The following is a 21,825-nucleotide window of genomic DNA, read 5'->3' as shown; positions in this document are numbered from 1 at the left end:
TAGCCTCCAGGAAATGCTGAACCAAACTCTTTCATCACCTGAACTCAGCATTTCTGCCCCAGATGCTCTCAGCAGCCAGACATGACTTTCAGCCCCTCTCCCAGACACCTTGAACTATGGGATGAAAATCATGCTCAAAAACCTTTTGTTCCTCTGGCATAACTGAAGTACTTATACCAGTGAAGGTTGTTTTTGTAGGCACCTGAACATCCTTGAGGGCTTTCCTGAGAAGTAAGGACCGCCATAATATTGTGGAGCTAAGCCAAGGGCACATTGCCTTTGTCCAGCCTTCCCCAGTATGGAGGCACGGCCACACAGGGACTTCCAGTGCCTCTCCAGCACTTCCCATCTTCAAACCCCAAATTCCCGAACAAAACGCACACCTGACTACCAACACACTTCCCCTGACTCAGACCATGAGGAATCAAACACACAGGGAACATGCTGGGCATGTTGCTCACTGCACAACCTTAGGGTACTCAGATACAGCTGTCGGGAGCTCAGCAGGCCAACCCTGGTGGGACCCACTATATTTAGGACATGACTGCTTTCTAAAAATGCATTATCTAGACAAAACAGTTGAGTATCTCAGGGATGCAGGTTCTGGTTTTCCGAATATTTCTGATATTTACTCTGACATTTCCTCTGAGTGTGTGCGGGGTGGCTTGAAAGGAAAAGAGTTTTCTGTTGCTTAAGGCCAGTCCTTCCTGTTTGTTAGTTTATACCAAACCTAAGTTTTGACATGAATAAAATTGTTGCTTTAAGTCTGATTTCAAACATGTGGTAAAGGCAAATCTAACAATTTTATGAGATATAGTTAGTTTTGTAGAGGGTGAGTCTGCCCTGGGGAATTTCCTCTGACTAGATTTATCACAAGTTTTTTGAACCAGATAATTTTGTTTGATAGCACATCTGGCAGCATCATAAAATCTTGACGTCCCAAGCTATTACACAGGAATTACTTTTGTAAATCATTTATGAATATTACTGATGTAGGCCTATTCTGGGCAGTAAGAAAGGAAACAGAGAGCTGAAGGACAAAGGAAGGGAAAAAGGATTCCCTGCCCTTTCAGGGCTCATCAGATAGGGTGGGCATTTATCATTTTAAATGGGAAACATGTTGTCATTGATACAGCTGAAAAGTCCACATAACACAATTTGTTCCCCATATTGCCTAAATAGGCAAAAGGGGAAGATATTCTACCGGAGGAAAACCATAAATTGATTCCTCCTGAAGACAAATCTGTCCCTGTCTAATACTTAAATAAGACTTCCCAATTAAACACCACATATTGCTAAAACCACAGTAAACACAAACTCACAATTCAGGTAGGCTAAAGGAAGAAAGTTTTACCAAGGCCAGCACTGAGGCAAAATAAAATGCCCACATTTTAGCTCACAAAAAAAACCCCTGGTATTTACAAAATCCCCCCCAGTCCACACAGTGACCTGCCTTTTGAACACGGCAACATGACTGAATGGAAAGAAACTCTCCACATAGCTAAAATGACACAATTAGCTGCTGAGCATATGCCTTCAGAAAGAAAGCTGGCAAATCAAAAGCTTATGCTGACTTTTAGTATCATGAACTATCACACTGTTAGCAATTTCAGAAGACTACACCTCTCGATTTGGATTGGAAACACATCGGGCATTGAAATAACTCTGGGTGCTGCCACCTTGCCAAACCCAAAGCCTGGCATTACATTCCTTTTGAACATGGATGGAGGAACTGACACCAAACACACTGTCACTAGCTGGAAGGGCAACAGAGGAGTCACCCCAAATGAACCAACAATGGGGAGCTACAACAAGCCCTTCACTCTTCATGCCTGACGTCCCCACTACTGGGAGCTACTGGGTGTTATTTTCATAGAGCCAGAGCAGAGGAGAAGGTCATCTGCAATACTCCATGGAAATATATTTCCAGCCTTAGGTAAGGAGGCTTTTTCTTGGGGATTTTTTGGGGAATTTCCCTGCTTTGGGGCCCAAAAGGAGAGAAGGAGCAATTTTCAGACAGCTCATATTTGACTTCCAAACACCAGGCTCCCTCAGACTACAGCATATATACGAGGGATGCACAGAGCCATTACAGAGCACATGCCAGTACTGCACCACACACTTTCCCTGCCAGAGCAGAAAATTTCTAAATTTGGCTTCCTCCCAGGAAGCAAATTCCTGTCCATACACGCCCAGACTGATTTCTCACAGATGAGCATGCTGCCCACTGAAATCTGAAGTGGGCTGCATCCACAGGGTGCTGAGGACCCACCCTGGCAGGGCAGTGGTGTGGCAGGAATCACCAGCTGCACCGAGTAGGGAGGAGCTCCTGGTTTATTTGAAAGTGGCAATACTGAAAAAGAAGCTCTAACATGAAAAACTGAGTCCAAATTTTTGATAGTTTCAGATCAACTAGAATCCAAAAATGACAGTGTAACAGCATTTCAATAATCAAAGCATGGATGGTTTCAAGCTGCACAAGGATCTCCACCAGGAAAAAATCCACAATATGACATAAAGGAAGAACTGAAAAGAAATGGTGGTTTCCAGGGTCATGAGTAGTATCTGCAGGGTATCATCTGGACATTGCTCCTTAGACTTGACAGCATGAGGCAACATTGGCTGTGGCTAAGGAATCTGAGATTCATGTTCTCTTTACCCCCCTCTTTCTGAATGCAACCACATGTTCTGTCTTTCCAATAACGATGGACAACACATGCACTGAGTAGGTATATTGGAAGTCATCTGTTAATTGCAGATACACGTAAATGACCACACAGCAAGCTTTCCCACGAAGGCAGGACTGGAAAAAAGGGAGGCAGTTACACTAAGATTAGATGCTGTGAAAATAAAAAACTTGAACAACAGAATCAAACAAGGTTGATCCATTAATTTTTTTTCCTAATTCAATATAACTATTATAATACTATTTAGATAATTCCAGAATGTCAATGAGTGATGAGGAGGGTTTTTTCAGTCCATTACAGATAGCACTTGCCTCAGTAACTATGCCAATGGAAGAAAATCCATCATGTACTAACCACACTCCAGCCTCCAAGAGGAATATTCCCAATTTTGTGAAGTAAAGTGAGATGTGGGAGTTCTTGACCTTCTGAGTAATTAAGGGAAACAGAGACATTCTTGTTTTTATTAGAGACACACTAAACTATTTGAAAATAATTTGAATAGCTGGAGAATTAGTGTATTTGCCTGCTCATGAGTAGTGCAGATAGTTTAGAGTTCTCTTGGGGGCAACACATCGTAATGAATATCTGCTATTCATATTTAATGCAATCTGCCAAAGAGTGCTTTTGGGAGGACTTTCTGTGTCAATATAATGATTAACAACAGGACTGGAAAAGTAAATGAATTCCTGCAACGGGTGGGGCTGGCAAAAATATCTTGCAGTACTATACCAGTAACACTGGATTTAACTGTACTTTTTTAATGATACCAGTGGAAAATCCATTTCCCAGGGAGGGAAAAAAAAAAAAAGAAAGCAATCTTTAAGATGAAGTTCAAGTAGTAAATAATTGCATTAATAGAAGGAAAAAAAATTCCAGCAGAAAACAGTGCCCAAAGTTACAATCTGCCTGTCCTGAGCATGTCTGAAAATGATATGTAATACTGACTAATAAATAAAATAATTAGTGTTTACATAGCACAATGAGAAATAATGTTGTAGGTGCTTCCTTGTCTACCTCTTTGAGTTCCTCAGATGATCTTACTTTCCATACATTTTCTCATATTTCGAAGACTTATGTAAAGCAGAACATAAAGTCTTTTATTCTTTACAATACACTTTTAAAACACCCCAGACAGAAAAGAATGGAAAAGCTTGGCTAAAATACAATGAGTGACCTTAATATGGAATTTTTTCCATGGCATCCCAACAGTCCTCTAAATAACACATTCAGATTATTTTTTTCCAAGCTATGTGGATGAAGCAACCTTACGGAGTTTATATAAATTCCAGGACATTCTTGTATCAGACTGGCTGCTCTTCCCTGCTCCTTATCAAGCTACTCCTATTCCTCCCTTGCAATAAATGGAAAGGGGGATATCAAGGATTCAAAGGCTCATGTTGGCAGCCTGAGGAACAAAATGTAGGGCAGGGTCAAAGGCAGAATATGAGGGTGCTCCCATCAAATGGGCTTCACAAATCACCTTGTTCAAGCAAATGTTCAATCCAAGCAGAAAGGGAACAACTGCCAAACAAAGTGTTTTATTATTCAGTGGCTCCCACTGTGGTTATTGTCCAAACCCTTTTTTAATTTGGTCTAGGATCCACTCACATTCCTTTCATCACAGCATTAGCTCAGATTAAGCTTTTTCCTCCAGCTCACACCAACTGGCTTTGCTGTGTAGTGGTATTTAGCCTTGATAAACTAATTTGGTGAAACTCATTCTGGTGAAGAGTTAAGTTAGAGGAACCAGTCTTGTAAAGATACTCTACAAACAACCAGCAGGGCTTCATCTTCCCCACGCTGATATTTGCTTGTGAAACTGCAACATCGCTGCAGTGCCTTGCAGTTTCCATCAGCCATAACATAAAAGGCAGCACTTTCCTCACCAGTTTTCAATCCCATGGATATACCAGAATGATCTGTGTGTTTTTTACATACCTTCCTTCTCAAATTTCAGGTGGTCATTCTCTTAGTTAGGGGTGTTTTCTTGGAGTCTGGGGTTTTTGTAAGACTGATTTTTATAACTAATCTTTCTCCAGAAATTAAAATGTGTCCCTACAGCCACACAACAAATGTTTTATAAAGAAGGTAAATTCTTCTAAAGCTGATACCCTCACGTTGTGACATTTGCCTTACTGACCTCTGGTAGCAGCATTAGGTCTCATGATGGCCAGATGGGCCCCGACCCTTCTTCCAGGGCTGATGGAGAGCAATGCCACTGAGAAACAAGAATTGCCTGTGTGACTGCTACTCACCTGAACCTAAGGTGGTTTTACTTTAATAAAATTTCAAGTAACAATATTTGCCCATATTTATTAATTTATTCCTCCCCAAAATATTTCACGAGTCTTCTAGGATTTTCCTATTGCAAACACATCAGGCTCTGCAAGACTTTTGCCCCTTTCTTGTAGCTGCTCCAAGTCTGGCAAAGAACCCAAACCTCTTGGTCTATGAGAGGCTGGTACACGACCCAAAAAGCACAGGAATGCCTCCAGTTCTGCCTCCCTCACCATTTCTAAATGAGCTCAGCAGTAACCTCCTGAAACCATCTCTGCTGTGTGGAAGAAACTCCTCATTCATTAATGTGGCCAGGGAGGGCTGGGTGGCTCCTGATGTCAAGAGTGAGGATGTCTGCTGCATGCTGCACGGGGTAATCAAGGGGACTCACAGAGTAACAATCTGCTGGGCCGTGCTCTCGTTCGGTGCTAATGCACGGCACAAGTGGGTTTGCTCATCCTCTGACCTCTCCAGCACCGCCACCAGACCTCCAATTATTAAGTATTTTGCACTATGTATCTCAGGATAAAAACAGAAGCCGAGTCACAGGTCACAGAGGCAACGGCATTATTAACATCAATGAAACTAAATCACTCCATCCTGAGCATTTATGGCAAGGCCCTTGTGCTCACACAATTCGTGTGTCTACTGCTGTCTGTTTCATGGGAGTGGAGATACCTGCTCCAGCTGTAGGTTAAGATAACTTAATGGAACTTGATATAAGGTTATTCTGCCATCATTAAAAGTGTCTAACCAAGACAGAACAAAATAAAACACGACACTGATACAGAAGCTCAAATGGCACTAACTTTGAACAAAAGCTGTTGAACAGCATTGTTTTATAAAGATAAAGAGATCTTTATAACATTCCTGTTACGTAAACTCATTTCTATTGGATTTTACATGAATGAAAAGAATCTGGAAGATAAATAGTACAATAGCTTCAAGCATACAAAGAGCACTGGTTTGGCCAACCTTTAATTTTTTCCGGTCTTTTCAAGAGAGCTCCATATTATTCCACCACACAGTATAAATTCTAACTTTAATAGAGACCATCAATCAGACTGACTTTGGCCTATGGGTGGCTTCATTGGGAAAACAAACATATAAACAAACAATGGAGAGCAGAACCCTGAAATCCAACCCAAAGCTCAACCTGCATGCTTCCAAGAACTTGTCTCTATAAATCCAGCAATATAAATCTCAAGTTCCAGAATCAGAAGTCTATAGATAGAGTGCTGACAGTACAGGTAAGAAAACAGAGTGGTACAAACCAGAAGAATCATACTGCAGTGGACTATGTCTCAAAAACAATTCTCATTCAAGACATCCTCCTTCCTATCTTGCCAATTTTAGCTGGTATTGGCAAACATTATTGTCTTGAGCTATGCACAACAGCTGCCAGGCTTTTCTGCTCAGCCACAGAGAGCCAGTGTTGCAAAGCACCTCCACAAAAATACTGACCTGAAAATGCTGGGACCAGGATATAAAGACACAACCCCAAGATTTAGATGCAGCCACTTATTTTGCATATTGACAGAAGTTAATACTAAGCAGTACTTTGCTGAAAGGCTGAGCACTGACTGGTTTATTAATCATTAATAATGCATCAGCAACACAGTCTTAATTCCAGAGGAATAATTCATAGGAAAGAAAAACTCTACATTGCTGATTATATAATTTTGGGATTTGCCAATCTATGCCTCAGAAAATGTTCCCATTACTAATAAAACTATTTCTTCAACAGGTGAGTATTCCTGAAGTAGTGCAGGATAAATTCAGGATGGTAAACTGATAATCAACCAGGATATTTTCTGATAGGATTGGAAAATTGAAGTTGCTTGTAGACCTTTTGACTCTTTTGTTTTTCATCTCCAAGAAAAACAAACACCCTGCAATAGAACAGGGCAAATAAAAACCTGATCCAATTATACTTCTTTGCATGTGTGACTGGATGAAAACTGTCCACAGAAATGGGAAGAAAAACAAAAACAAAACAAAAACCAAGAAAAAATCCCACCAAACCTACAAATTTTTTACTGCCCAGCATTCCAGTATGTGTGTGTGAGACATGAAGCCAGAATTGGTATCAAGCAGCACAAAACCTGCAACTTTTTGTCTTCACTGTGATTTCCCATTTAAATTTGGAGCTGAAACTTTGTGAGATTTCTGTTGAAAGATGCGTCAGGGAAACTGCGATAACAAATCTCCTTTTCCTTTAGCAGAAAGTGCATCGTTCCACACATGTGCTGTTTAGTCAAGATTTCTCATATCCAACAGTCACAGTAATGCATTTAGACAAGCATCTTCAACAACACACTGATCTGCAAAGCTGTGTATATCTGGGTTTCCTGAATGATAAGTACTTCAGTCACCCACTGCAAAGACCTCCAGAGATGTATCTTTTCTAAGTGATCCTACTTAGAAAGTTTATATTTGGGACAGCTATGTTTGAGCCACTTAAACACATACAAAACTAAGACCAAGCATGCTTAAGAAAGCATGCTTTCATAAGGCAAAGAAAAAACTTTCTTCAGCTAATACACTCAGCAGTGCTGCATGCGGAACTGTTCTAGTTTTGGCTGGGAGAGTAATTTTCTTTCTATAAGCAGGTAGAGTGCTGTGGTTTTGGGATTGAGTATGAGAATAATGTTGATAGCAACAAGCAAAGCATCACTGTGTTAAGTAGTATTTACTCTAAGTCAAGGGCTTCTCAGTTTTCCATGCTCTACAGTGAGGATGTGCACTAGAAGCTGGGAGGGAGCACAGCCAGTACAGCTGACCCAGACAGGCCCAAGGGATATTCCAAGAGGTAAAATGCCATCCCCAGTACATTAAGGTGGGGGGGAGTTGGCCATTTGTTGTTCATGGACTGGCTGGGCATCTGTCAGCAGGTGGTGAGCAACTGTAGTGAGCATCTCTGGTCTCTCTTGGGTTTTACTTCTCTCCCTCTTTTTGTTGCCTCCCTTTTGATGACAACTATTCTTATATTAATGACAACTATTCTTATATTATATCCCATTTCAATATTAAATTGTTCTTATCTCAAACTATAGGTTTTACCTTTTTTCTCCCCTAGATACTCTTCCTCATCCCACTGTGGGGCAAAGGAGATGTGAGACAGCAGCTGTGCAACAGTTGGTTGCTATCTGGGGTTGAACCACAACAGAAGCTCAACCACAGGCTCAAGGGCTCATTCTACAGCCACCAGCAGCTCACAGATACCAGCTGTCCCTGGGCTGCACTTCAGAAGCTGCACATGAAGAAAAGAGCTACTTATGGAAGAAAACTAAAACAGTATTAATAACTTCAGAAGATTTTATACTGAGGAATCATTGCCATTCATGATTACAAAAAGGTCATTTTTTTTTTTTAAGCAACAATGGATTCTGCAGCTAATATACTAATGCAGGTTATACCAAAATGCATAGCAGGTTCTGTCACTCTTGGCTTCCATAGCTTTGGCATGCAATACAGTTGCCTGTTTATTTTTATAAAAAGAAGAAGTGAAAAATGTAATTTAAAACAAATGCATGATCTTTGCCCAAATAAAATTCATCATAAATGAACAACTGCAACCACTCCCGATAAAATTTCAGAATGAACACGATCAGTCTTTATTAGAGGAGAGCTGGTCAATAATAAGAGGTATTAATACCAAGCACTTACTTGCAGGTGATGGAGTGCTGCATCCACTAGTTGGTGGGTGACTCTGGAGTCCATGGAGGGAAGGTAGTGACAGTCCACCAATGACTGGAGGAAAAAGTAAGGGATATGGTGCTGCTGGGTAGTGAGTCATATGTCCATTCACGGCCGGTACTGGACATGTGCGGCTGCTGGTTGTCATGTTCACACCTCACAGTGCACAGGTATTATGTTGCATCACTCCAGGCCAGCAAATTGGATACCTCAAATTATGAATGATGAGGGCTGTCAAGCCTGAAGGTACAGCTTAAGCTGGATTGCGTGATGATGAAAAGGTAATTCACTATATCAGGTCCATCCTATATTTCATCACTGCTTCCTACTGTTCTCTCTTCTAGGACATCCTTGCTCTGCAGACTATGGATAGAAAGTCTTCTTACTCTGGTATCAGGATGCAGTTCATTTGATTCTACAAATATTTCTCTGGGGGCACAGTTGCTCTCTACAGATGCATACTGACACAGTCTGGGGGAAGAAAACAATATATTGATTAAAACATACATATTTTTTAAAATATGAACATAGAAGACTATTTTCTCATTGCTATTTTTGTTAAGTTACAATTTATTTATCAGTATCCCACAAGGTCAGCTTTTGTAGAACTCTCACCCTATTACTGAAGCTAACAGCAGAATACCCATTAAGTTGATTTCCCTGCACGACGTGCAACACCAAAAGCTATTCTGGTGTGACACAGTCTTTTTGTGAAAACTGCCAGATTTAAAACCAATGCATCAATATTTACCTGAAATACTAATGCTTGGGAGAAAAATAATCAACTTCTGAAAAATTTCCTTGTGTTTGAAAGCTTTCAGTGTCCCCCTAAAAGCTACAGAAGGATTGGCACTGAGGAGGCTCTCAACTCCCTTCAGTGCCGTGGCTCAGGCAGGACATTCAGACACATGTGTGAGGGCAATTTGGCCTTAGTCTGTTAAAGCAACAATTGCTATAATAATGACTGCTTTCACAAAGAATAGTTAGTTTATTATTCCTTAGGAGACTCCTCACAAATGGTTTGGTTTTTTGGGGTTTTTTGTGGGGTAGGGGAAGCTGCCCAAACAAACAAGCACCCATTATTTCATGATCTGGGTGAGTAAGTGACATGAGTCAATACACTGCAATGCACTGCTCCTGTGCTCTGCTAGGAAACTTGCTTGCTCTCATGACCACCATCTTCAAGGTCATCCAGAGCTCCACACACCTTCCTCAGTGTTTCACCCAAACAGCTTCCACCTTTCAAGGGGTCCTCATTTTTTCAGGCTCTGTACCAAAAGCCTCAGGCTGAGAACAGGAATATCACTTCTTGTGATATTCCCATGAAATTTGCTCCCGCCATAGCAGTTCAAATCTACTTAGAGCACATGGCTGGTGGCCTCTGAATCAACCTGCTGGTGCAACACCACTAAGGGCTACTGGTGTCTTGAGAGATACAGTACTGGGAAGGCTGCAACCACTTCCATATTGCAAACACTGCTCCTGTAGCTACTCATGCAGTGCTCCAGGCAAAAGCCAGTGAGTGCTGCAGACAGCTCCTGAGCTCACCCTGCACAAACACTTTACTCATCTCCTCCAACACATACTGTAGTAGGAAGTAGGAGACACAGAGCAAACTCAGCCACTCAAAAGAAAGGAAGTCCACGGCTGAGTAAAGCTTTGTTTCCTGAGACAATGTACTACACTCTTGCATCTGCCACAGTCAGTGATCAGTAACCACATCCACCGCTATATAGCACTTTTATCTGTAATTCTCTGAAATTATAGCCTGAAACCAAAGGCAAGAGGATTTTTGGGTGGGAAAACAAAAGAGCAGTGAAATGATGTGTCAAGGTCACGAAGCGAAACTGCCGCCAGAGGAGGAAAACTGTGACAACGCAATACTGACTATCACTGCTGCTGCTCAGAGCACCAGTTGTCGGTAAGAATTCAAATGAGCAAGGAGAAAAAAGGAAAAAACCCAACTCAGATGCATATGTTTGCCTGTCAGAGAGCAGCGGAGTGTTTCTCCTCTGTGTGGAATACCAGCAAAGGTTACCAGCTGTGCATGTTGTCAGACAGCAGCTTCTGCTGAGTGCAGCCTGCTTGGGGATAACCGAAATGTAGCTTGTAAGTATTTGATAACTGTGTAAATTATGCACAAAATGCCTTTAATGCTAATGGATGCAAACGTATGCAGAGATGAGGCTGCAAGAAGGGGATACAGCAAGTGGAGACACAGTTGCTGCCCAAGCTGAGCTCGAAGACCACATGCCTGAAGACCAGTGAAACCAGGCAGATCTTTTGAGGGAGCCCCAGCAGCTAAAATACATCAACTCACTAACAACACAAAATGAGATGAACCATCGCTGGTGCCTGCTTAACCTAGCTAAGGCTTTACTAAGATTAAGAGACAAGAAAAGTCAAGTATCAAAGGAACACGCAAAGTTTTATAAAGCAATTCCACAAAAGCCGGCAAAAATACCACGCTTCTAAGTGTTTGGAAAAAAAAAAAAAAAAAGAACAGGAGAGGGATGCTGATGAATACCAGCCCTAAAATGTGTGCATTAAATTAAACACAGAACAAGGTCATCTATTTTTAAATGATGTAGGGCTCTGGAAACAAAATTCATCTTATAAAACTATCTAACACCTTCAATTATATTTCTATTAGCCAGAAAAATGCAGAGCTCATCATAAGTTAAAAACGTCCCTAGAACCACATCAGATATATTTTCATATTTAAGTGAAAAGTATTGAGAAAAAAGCAACGCCTTCAGGACAGAGGGGAGCAAAAACGCACTCAGGAAAACCCTCAGGTCAGTTCTTCATTACTGAAGGAACATGATCTGTGGTGGAGCTGGTGATGGCAGAACACCAGCAGTGTTATAGCTCCTCAATATACAAATACATATATTTAACAGTGCCAAAACTAAGTTATAATCATACAGTTTTGCATGCTTATAATTTTACATGAGATGGAATTATAAACTGAAATTACTACATTAAAGTAAGTTTTTCTTGCCTTACTCAGAAATCACCTGCCTTTCTCCACTCGTAGCCAGAAATTTCCTGAAGATAGCTGTGCTAGAGATAAACCTTCAGAACTTGTTCGTCTTCAGAGCTCTTCAGAAATGTACTTTCCATAGGCAGTGTAAAAGTCATGATACTCCAAAGAGTGTATCATTTGACTACAAGCTGTGTCCCTTGGGAGCAAATGGCTGAACATGTGATGGTCAAGGAGCAAATTGTAGGCAGATAGCTACATATGAGCAGCTCCAGCTTCTTGTAAAGAAGCAAATGCCACTCGTGTTCCATGGTTTCCAAGGAACTTCAAGTCAGCAGCTCTGCTAACAGAAATTACAGACCCATCACCTTCATACTGCCCAGCAGAGAACATCCCAAAGTAGAAACTGCTGCAGAACAGGAAACCCAACAATCCACTTTCCCATTCACACCAGCTCCATGGCACAACTCCCATGACACATTTCACTAATGTATCACCAGATGGACACATTCACATCCCTGAACCTAGCACCGGACATCAGCCACAGATGTCTGGGCTGCATGTGATTCCAAGGTGAAAACATTTCTATTGCTTAACTAAACCTGTACCATAGCTCAAAACACTGTATGTGTGCCATACAGTGAAAAAGATTTTCACTTTGTGAAAGAGATTTTCCTGTGTTGTCATTTGCTACGGTAAATACCCACAGCAACAGCATGGATTTCTGCCCTGGAGGCAGAAGGCAAAATTTTCAGAAAATGGCTGTGAAAAAGGAACTTCAGAGGATCTCCTCAGCATACTATGAAAATCCTCTTCCACAGACTTCTCCTCAGTGACTGTTCATGAGTACAAGGCCCTTAGTACAAGCAGTATGGAAAAGGATCATACAGAAAAGTTCCTTTGAAAGTTCACCAAGAGATGATCACACTGTGCACTACTTTGCATTGAACAGCGGCCAATGACTTTTCTTTGACAGAACATATGCCTCCTCCTTTTTGGTTTTTACAGGTCTTCTATTGACTTGACTTCAGTGATAAAGCAGATGGCCACAGGGGAAGGAGGCTACAGTAGCTCTAGTGCAGAGCAGAATATCTATCAGCTGCAGTTAATGCAGCAGGTGTATCTGTCTCTTCCACACTTCTTCTCAGTGTTTGTGCAGCTGAGCAGAAATTTAAATCTACAAATTTTCACATATAAGCTTCAAATTTTACTGGATAAACAGTAACCCAACTTTTCTTATTGTCTCTTAATTTCCCATGGATTTTGCACAGGCTTCACAACAGAAAGCAGCTTTGCTCTTCAGACATCTGTCAGTTCTCCTAAAATATATTAAATGTATTGAGTATCATTCATTATATTGCTATTTAGCTTCCATTCAGTAACAATATTTGGTATTACTGTACCATAACTCATCCTTCTGAATTTTTTGCTTGTTTTAAGATTTATTTGAATTCCTAAAATCCCTTTGCTGTTACAGGTGACTTTGATGCACATCAACAGCTGGACAGGCAAGAAGCCAAAGCAGGAGGCTTGGCCAATTGTTCTGTGTCAGTAGGAAGGTTACGCTCCATCCTCCCTTTTGCCAACAACATCCCAATTCCACATTCCTCTTCCTCCCCTCTCACTAGCCATAGCAGGGAATTAAGTCGTCAGCATTGCAAGTAAAGCAGGATTTTTGTCTTTTTTTTCTTCCTTCACTTCTGAAAAGGTCCTGGGGTGTTCTGCTCTATCTATGGTAATGAAATTCAGCAGTCTTTTAAAGATATCCATGATGCAGCATCCAAAAAACTTCTAAGCTAAATCTGCCATCCCTACACCTTTCTGCCACATTAAACTGCTGCTGCTCTTCCTTTACAACTGGGGGACAAAACCAGGAATGCTGAAGAGGCACCCCAACACGAGGACATGTTCTGCACACAGCTGGGCACTTTGGAATTTGCTTCTCCAAGCCCTTGCTCTGCAGCACTGCTGTCCCCGAAGTTTCCAGGGTCACAGAGGAAGTCTCTTCTAAGTTCATTTCCCATTTTCCTGCCAACGCCAAACCCCCCGCCCCTCCCTTAAATCTTAGGCTAAAACAGGAATCACTGGACTGGGAGGGCAGCCTGGGCAGTAAGACAGGAGAGGCAAGTTGCTCTTCTCAGAGCAACAAAAACAATTTCAGAGAAATTTTGCATATAAAACCTTTCAACAATATATTTATTACCTGTTTTCCCCAAGGGACAGAGTTGGTGGAGTCCTTATTTATTAGCTGACTTCAACACATATTCTAATGCTGTTTTCAAAACAAGTCGAGTTTTGAGAATGCTTACTGTATTTAATGTATAGTTTGTATTGAAATCCCTGATTATGCATATGCTTTCTATTATGCTGGCTGATGGTGTTGCATTCAGCAGTACTGAATAATTCAGCAGATTTAGCACGACTCAAGTGTAAATCAGTCAGATCCAGTAACACGATAACCACACTGCCTTTAAACTCTTAAAAATGCATGGAAACTTTTATTTCAAAAAGAGGCTGGACTCCATTCTGCACCAGTTCTCACTGACTGTGAGATGTTGCATTTTTTGTTTTCATGGCTATCCAACGAGATTTAATTAAACAATAAACTAGTTACCATGGCAGAAGTAAAAAAAAAAAAAAAAAAAGCCTTTGGAGTGTTATGTTTCCTTTATTAGCATAGTGATGTGAAACTAAACAGAAAAAGCAATCTAATAACAAACATTCCTTTGAGAAGGGCTCTGGGAGCAAAAGGACATCCACTTATTGTTCAGCCCATCCCATTGGTCCATATACGGCAATAAAGGTACAATAGAAGGAAACAGGAAACAGACTGGCACATCTGCATTATCTTATTAGAGGCTAATGGATATCTGAGAGGAACATGCATCTGATGCTGAATAGTCTGTACCAATCTCCGAAGCAATTACTCTTAATTAGTGGATTCTGTTTATAGATGGAACTTAGTGTACCCTTTTGTATCAAAGAGATGCAGGCATCTGGAGAGAGATATGGTTTTCTTAAAGGGAAAGCATTGCAGCACAATGTGAGGGTTGGGCTGGTTTTTGGTTGGGTTTTTTGGGGTTTTTTTTTGAGGGTCTTTTTTTTCTTTGCAAATAAAAGCTCTCTGAAGCATAACATATTCTACTGTATTATTAATCAAAAGAGCATGCTGGTTTCAAAAAAGTAAAGGGGAAAAAAAAGACCATACTCTTAATCTCAAACTCTGAAAGTAAACACAGAAAGCTAATACTCATATATGAATTATATGACAAAAACCACTTTGATGATAAGCAAATAAACAACTGAACCTAAAATTTCCAACCGCTGGCCAAAAAAGCTTAAAATAGCAGCTTAAGTCAGAAGAACAACATCTGCATTTTGTATCTGCCAAGTCTGCAGCCAAAAAAAGTAAACTACTCTATATGACCAGATGCATGAATAAAAAAGCAAATGCATGAAACAGAACTTCAAAGTCAGTTTATTGAAAAGCAGATCTGTAGCTCTTACATCCCATAACCACAATTGTCACATATTTTCAAATATAGGTACAAGACTTAAAGAAAGAGGGAAGATAAATTGTTGTAACAGAATTAAGACACTCTTTCTATGACACTTTTCCTGCATCTTGGTATGCAAGATAGCTGTCTGCTGGGGGACTGTGAATTCCTTTTTGTCATAAAGCTGACACTTGCAAAATATTTTATTTGGGGGTCTGTGTTTTATTTGGGGTCTTTTCCCCCTGACATTGTTAAGAGATAATTAATATAATTAATGCAATTGATGTTTATTTTAAAATCCTATTGGGAAGTATAAAAAGGAGGGGGGGGGAAGCTTCTTTCTCCCTAAGCAGCTATGCTTCGAATTGCCTGCATTGCAAACACACACTGATGTATGCCTGAAAAAGAGCAAATCTAAATCTGAAAGGGGAAAAGGGAAAAAAAAAGTGAGACACAATGACACCCATTTATTTACACACCATACAACAGTACCCTGCTGTGCCAACTATTGATTTTAGTGGAACTGAGAGTCCATGTTGGAGAGCAGCAGCTGTGAGTACATAGCTTGAATCCTCATATGGGAACAATACTCCATAAGCAGAATAACCTATTTCAGGCAACCTTCTTGTATAACAACTAACATTAAAAACACACAGAGCTTACATTTCAAAACCTGAAAGGCACTATGGTTATTTGTTCCACAAAGGTTCAGGGGAGTTATTAATTTATTTGTGCTAACACAACCAAGAAGTGTGAAGGATTGAAAATCCATGATTCACATGTCTGTTATTCTATAGAAATGTTAATTCTGTTCTATACTAACGATATTTAAGATCCTACCACTGTATCAAGCACTTTCTCATCTCCTGTTGTTTTCTGCTTTAAAGAGCTGTTTGTAACTGAAGTGTGAGGTGGTTGGGTTTCTGGGTTGGATTTTTTTTTTTGGTGGAGGGTCAGGGGGTTGATTGTTGCCTTTTTTTTTTTTTCCCTATAGCTATCTGCATTCCATGTTTTTTCTTTCATTACTCAGCAGTTGCCAAAACTATACTGAGAAGCAAAGATAAATGGTTAGGTCAGGTGATGGGGTTAACAATTTACTGTGTGTACTGCTCTGAGAGCCAGATATAGGAGAATTGGCTCATGTTTATGTACAGGATGAGAAGTTGATTTCCTGTGCAGTGGCTTTCAATCACCTCTGTAAGGGACTCTCTTGCAGTTTTCTGCAGAGAATTCAAAGGGCTCTGAATACATTTTGTGCTGGAATATAGGACACTCTGCTTTGTATCTAAATGCATTCCTTACTTACTCTGTCACATTCAAAAAATCCTGAAGGACAGTCAAGGAAAAAAGTTCTCTTTCATCTATGGAAACCAAAGGAAAGGTAACTGGGCTTCCTCTTTCCTGAGTTTAAGTGAACTTGTACACTTTGGTCCCCAAATTTAATAGCTATTTCTTAATGCTTAAAATTGCTCTTTCAACAGAATTAACACTTCTGTTCTTGCATAGTCATCTCTGTTATTCCTTATTAACATTTCCAAGGATGTAAAACAGTAACTCCATACTGAGAATATCCTTCATGAGAGACTAACCCGTGTGCTACAGAGGCTTAGGAAATCAGAGATTTGCCAGACCAAAGCTGCAGGGCTTTTCTGCAGACTGAACCTGTTTCCTTGTTTCTGCTTGTCCACAAAACTGAAGAGGAAAAACAAATCCTTTCTCTCAAACACAATTCAGTTGATCCACAATTTAAATAGCACAGGGTACTTAGCTCCTAAAAAGAAGGTTGGCTCCTCAAGTTACACAGAACCAGAAACTCCAGTAGGAAGCTTTCCCCACTCAAGGTACTGTGCCTATTGCTTTAGTTCTCTGGCCACGTTTTTCCAGCAGGTGTTCTGTGCTTCTGAACAGTTTATCCCTACAGTTCAGAAAAACAAGGCTTGATTTAGCAATCTAAATTATCCTTTACTGTACTATGTGCCCAATCAGATTGTTTTGTTCATATCTGCTTCTATGTGAGATGGCAACCAGGAAGATGAGATATGATCACTGAACAGGAATAAGGAACCTATGCTTAGGGGTCCCCCCTCATCAAGTCAAAGAAGGCATAGGTAACAAAGGTAAGCTGTAACCAGCACCAACATGCTTCCAGGATTTGGGAAGATTTACACAGGCCAACAGGTAGTACCTTAAACTGGCAGCATAATCAGCATCCATGATCCTTATCCTTGAAGGAAAGGTAGCATCTCTGATAAAGTTCAGAGTGGAATATGCTCCCTGTCCAGCAAAAACAAACTTCCACAGAAGTCTTCTCCTTAACTGGCAATTAATTGGTTTTTGCCCTTGCCTACAAGGCACCACAAGATAACATCACACAGACTCCCAGCCAAAGCAAGATTTTGTGAGAAGAGCTCTTGGAAAGAGATGGGAGGCCAAGGGAAGGGAGACTGAGTAAGCAAGAAAAACCACATCCTGCTGCCTATGTTCAGTATTGTCATCCAATATTATGGGGTGTGCAGACATTTACAAGTATGCCAATCACTTCCCAAGTGGTATTACAGTGAGGAAGAGTGAGGAATCTATCTGAAGCCTCCCCAGCATGCTTTCAGAACGCTCATCTTTAACCTTCTAGCTGATGAGAAACATGTCATGGCGACCAACAGCAAATACAGCACTTGCCATCACTGCAACTACTAAAAAGGTCTTATACTGGCTGTTTATAACTTTTAAGAGGCCTCCGAGATCAGTAAGAGGGGGTCAAGTGATGTTATTGTTTTGGTGACAGACGGAAGATCCCTAGTAAATTATCCCAGTGGCCTGGGAGTTATTAAAAGAATGGAGTACTTCATCAGCCCAGAAGCTGAAGAGGAAAGCAGCTTTGGAGGGCGGTTCCTTGACAGAAAAGTACATTTCTTTGGGAGGCCAACACTCTACAGTCACAACATGCACTGCAGAAAAAGGATGACGAGATACTTCCTTAAAGGAGAGCACAAAGGCATGCAACACCAGTGGCAACTTTTACTTGTACTGATCTCAAAACCCCAAGCAATGAAACCAGGAGTCAAGGAGATTATTCATCAAATGCTTTATGAGTGGCGGGTACAGAAACCATTAGTTTTGATGGCTATGCTTTATCTGAACATCGACGTAGGTGACGTTAATTACCCACAGGGTTATGTTAGGAAAGATCAGGGCAATTTAGACCTGAAGCCTTTGCTGTGAGTTTTTTGAATTTCTAGAGATGACTGTCCCAGGACAGAAGCAAGACTCATCTCTCTGCTTAGCCTTAAAGGAGTATTCCTGAGAAGTCCTTGTCCTAGCAGAACCACTGCAATAAAACTAAGCACCACATCCTGTCCCTGCCTGAGGTTATTTGAGTAGTCTTCCTCTGCATGGGTAGGATATCTTGCTCTCACCACCAAATTAAGATAGAAAATGCTCTACATCTTTAATTTCTACTTTGTTCATTATCTGGATAACCAGTAAGTACACATCCTTTTGTGCCCCACTATGGCACAAATATGCTGCCTGGAAATGCACTGACAGGTCAGTGCAGTATGAGATCTTCACACACTGTGCAAAGAAACAAACAGAATTCAACAGTTATTGAGATAAAAAAAAAGATGAGAATAAAATTCTGTTTAATTTGGAAAACATGTACTACAGCAGAAGGTGCCACCTCAGCTCAGCGCACTTCACTTTATAAGGCACACAAAGAAGGATCCTGCAAGAATCCACTTAGTTGCAAAGAAAAATTCTGCTATCTGGAGTAATCTAAACTCATTGTTAGGATAAGCATGTGGATTCACTCAAAAAATGAATAATGCTTATTCGGGAGGCTGTCTGAGAAACCTGAAAGAGGATTTTGTAGAGGTTGTGCATGAATTGTGAAATAATATAGATTTCCCAATCCCTCAAGAGCTGGGAGGCACAACTATGTTCAGGAGGTAGGTTCAATCTGTTGGCAGTCCAGTTTTTTGCACTACGAGGCTGGAAGTTCTTCTTCCTCTGAGCTAGAGGAGTTTGCATCTCTGCTGTCCCCATTTATCAAGTGAGGACAGTGATCCAAGTGGAACAGGGGGAAAAAGAGGGTTCAAGCACTGGTTGTGAACTTTGTTTCTGAAGACCAGTCTGTTGGACTAGAGGTGCATCTATCATCTTAATATACATGGAGGTGTGGACGCTGTGCTAACACAAAATAACTTAACACACATAATTTATCACCTTTTGTTGTATACATCAAGTCTAGTAGTGTGTCTGCTGAAAGGTTCTGCAATTCCACTGAGTTATTAGAGTCTTCTGTCCTACTTTACCCAGAAGACGACATTTCTGCTGTCTACGTCAGGCTCCTGAACCTTTACTTATTAGATATCACAAGTTTCAATATATTCCCAGTAAGACTCCCTGAGGGTCAGCAGAATATGCCAGAGGGCTGGTGGAGATTATGAACATCTATTTTAAAACCTCTGTTCTCTGTAGCTCCCTGTCACAGGAACAATAGGGTAGCAAAATTAGGAACAAGCGCAGCCATTAACTAGGAGGGGACAAAGCCATAGCATGGATCACAGAACAAAAATAGCATTTTTATTGTCAATATTTTGCTTAACAGGGAGCCAATAAAGCAATTGTAAAATGCTAATAATACGCTGAGATAACACTGCACATGTAAGCACCCTCAGAGCCATCCTCTGAATCATCTGAAAATGTTGCAAAAACCTTATCAGTCAGGTCATAAGGACAGAGGTGCAATAATCAATCACGGTAGCCACAAAACCAGCACATCTTTTCCACATTCTAACATTCAGAAGATCTATATCCCAGAATTGTCTGCTAGAGGCACTGGACAGATGGATTACATTGTCAGAAAGACCAACATGAACTATGACCTTACATTTAACAGGCAAAAGCATCTAAGAGGAACCTAAACACTGACAAAATTCAAGGAGACTTGTGTCATGCCCGCCAGTCTGCAAGGCAGGACTTCTGATACAGCACAAAGGTATTCTTGCAGAGTAAGCAAGTGTGTGAGTTAACTGCACAGCAGTCATTCCCAACAAACCCTTTCCTGAAAGGACCTTTCCACTGGTAAACATAAGACAACTTTCCCACTTATGTGGGCAGAGACACCAGCCTGAATTAGCTCATGCTCATGGTGCAGACAGAAGTTTCATGCAGACTCTTAGGGATGGAGACAGGTCATACACCACCATGCAGCACTCAGACCTGCCCAAACCTGCCATCATATTTAAACATTTCAACCAAAAGCTGGATCAGACTCTTATTCACCTCCTGAATCCATTGGGATCACTAATCTTTCAGCCTAATTAGCCAAGTAATGTATTAAAATAATGAATTTTGAAAACATTTTAAAAAGTAACAGTGAGCATTTTCATAATTAGGTCATGAGACATGGGTCAAGAGCAAAGCTCTCAAAAACTTTTGGAAACCCCCAGGAGATGGTAAACTTGGCTAACATTGCCAAAGACGATTTCTCTTGTGGAAAGACAGCGTGGATCAGGCAGAGCTTCTTCCAACAAGCCTCCAACCAATTCTGAACCACCACAAGCAGAACAACAGCAAGGATAAACAGCCTTGGCAACAAGGTGCTCCTCTCTGCAACCTCCAACCCACAGACAACAATAAATGCAAGCCAGTAGGAAAAGCAATCCTCTCAAAGCTTCAGCAGCACCTTTACCCCCAAGACAGCAGTCAAGCCCAGTGTGCTGCTGAGTATAAGCCAGCACAGACCCATCTCCTGGTACCAACAGCACCATCTCTGCTGCATCCTTCATCTGTGCTTACCAGGCTATGCTGCCTGAGTCACTTTGCCAGGCACTCTGCATTTATTGGCTTAAAAAAAAAATACCCAGAGCCAGAGAGGTGGGCAGGTGTGCATTCCATACCACTTGTTATGTGTCTGGTAAAGGCCCTTCCCCACTGCAGCAGAATGATCTTACCAAGGCTCTCCCTGCATGATTTTCAGGACAGCAGCATTTCACAAGTCAGGATCCAGCACACCAATGCATTACAAAGAGCACAGAGGAGTGAGAAGCCTGAAAGCCCAGCTGGGTGCCCAAGGCTGATAAGACAATCTGATTTAACCATGAAAATACCAGCAACCAAGTAGAGCATATCTTGGAACTGGGAACGTCAAGCCAGGCATGTCACAACAGAGAGAGCTTTTCTAACAGCACCTGAAGTTCCTTCAACAGATGCACATTAGGTGAGAAAATGAATTAATACCCAAGTAAAAAAAAAAAGACAAGAAAAAAAACCCCAAAAAACTAAAACCAAAAACAACAACAACAACAACAAAAACCAAGAAAAAAAATTCCAAGACAAAACAATGGTCTCAGTTACAGAGATAAAGCCATTCAAAATCCACTCCTGTCTTTTGTGATTATAATAAAAAAAAAATATCTCTGAGTGGAATAGTCCACTCAGATGTTGACTCAAGCACAGTATCCCTCAGCATAATCCCAACTGCATCCTCTTTCCAGCTAATGGTGTCTATACCAACTGAGAGTGAAACACTTGTCCATTATATGGGCTCTCACAGAGCACCATATGCTAAAGCAAATCCAAAGAAAGCAGAAAAAAACAATTTGTTTCCTCAAAATGATGCATAAGCCAGAGAATGCAATAAAGATGTCAGCTAATGGAAATAACCTCTCAAAATAAG

At 40.9% G+C, this 21,825-nt stretch overlaps 1 protein-coding gene across 4 annotated transcripts in view; it reads right to left on the bottom strand.

The window, feature by feature from the left end:
* The window catches only part of RARB (retinoic acid receptor beta), a 321,234-nt gene that overhangs the window by 182,694 nt on the left and 116,715 nt on the right, over nt 1-21,825 (bottom strand). For all 4 annotated transcript variants that reach the window (XM_030231742.2, XM_030231950.2, XM_030231763.2 and 1 more), the window contains one exon: nt 8,634-9,134. In XM_030231742.2, the coding sequence (XP_030087602.1) occupies nt 8,634-8,811 (178 nt within the window). In that variant the 5' untranslated portion in view covers nt 8,812-9,134. The remainder of the gene's footprint in view (nt 1-8,633; nt 9,135-21,825) is intronic.

This window comes from Serinus canaria, chromosome 2, assembly GCF_022539315.1.
Source record: "Serinus canaria isolate serCan28SL12 chromosome 2, serCan2020, whole genome shotgun sequence".
Classification (NCBI taxonomy): Eukaryota; Metazoa; Chordata; class Aves; order Passeriformes; family Fringillidae; genus Serinus; species Serinus canaria.
Note: the sequence above shows the minus strand (reverse complement) of the source record. Positions and strands in the feature narration are given on the sequence as shown.